Here is a 371-nt window from a genome sequence, read left to right on the forward strand (position 1 = left end):
ATGCCAAGGCAGCTGGAGGGGCTGGCAGAGCCGAGGTACAGCCATGGGGGTGGGACAGGGGGACCCTGCCTCCGGCACTAGCCCCGACCTCGGGGGGTCCCTTCCAGCCCGGCTCCTCCAGGAGCCTGCGATCCACCTCCCGGGAGCCTGGCTGACTTCCTCCTGCAGGCGACTGCTTAACTTTGATGCCACCATCCACTCCAGTGCCACCCCGCAGCCCCTCTTACCGTAAACCCCCTGGCCCCTGATGCAGGCGGGGACCAGGGCCAGGAACACCAGACAGACCCTCTCCATCTTCAAGGCAGAGCCTTCATCGCCGGCGGAGACGAGCAGCCCAAATCCGCCCCAGGCAGCATCCGGCGAGCGGCTCC

At 67.7% G+C, this 371-nt stretch overlaps 1 protein-coding gene across 1 annotated transcript in view; it reads right to left on the bottom strand.

The window, feature by feature from the left end:
• MDGA1 (MAM domain containing glycosylphosphatidylinositol anchor 1) overlaps positions 1-343 on the bottom strand; it is a 213686-nt gene extending 213343 nt beyond the window's left edge. Inside the window, exon 1 of the mRNA XM_025197793.1 lies at positions 228-343. Within this exon, the coding sequence (XP_025053578.1) occupies positions 228-294 (67 nt within the window). The 5' untranslated portion in view covers positions 295-343. The remainder of the gene's footprint in view (positions 1-227) is intronic.
• Between the last annotated feature and the right edge of the window lie 28 nt (positions 344-371).

This window comes from Alligator sinensis, unplaced genomic scaffold, assembly GCF_000455745.1.
Source record: "Alligator sinensis unplaced genomic scaffold, ASM45574v1 scaffold198_1, whole genome shotgun sequence".
NCBI lineage: Eukaryota > Metazoa > Chordata > Crocodylia > Alligatoridae > Alligator > Alligator sinensis.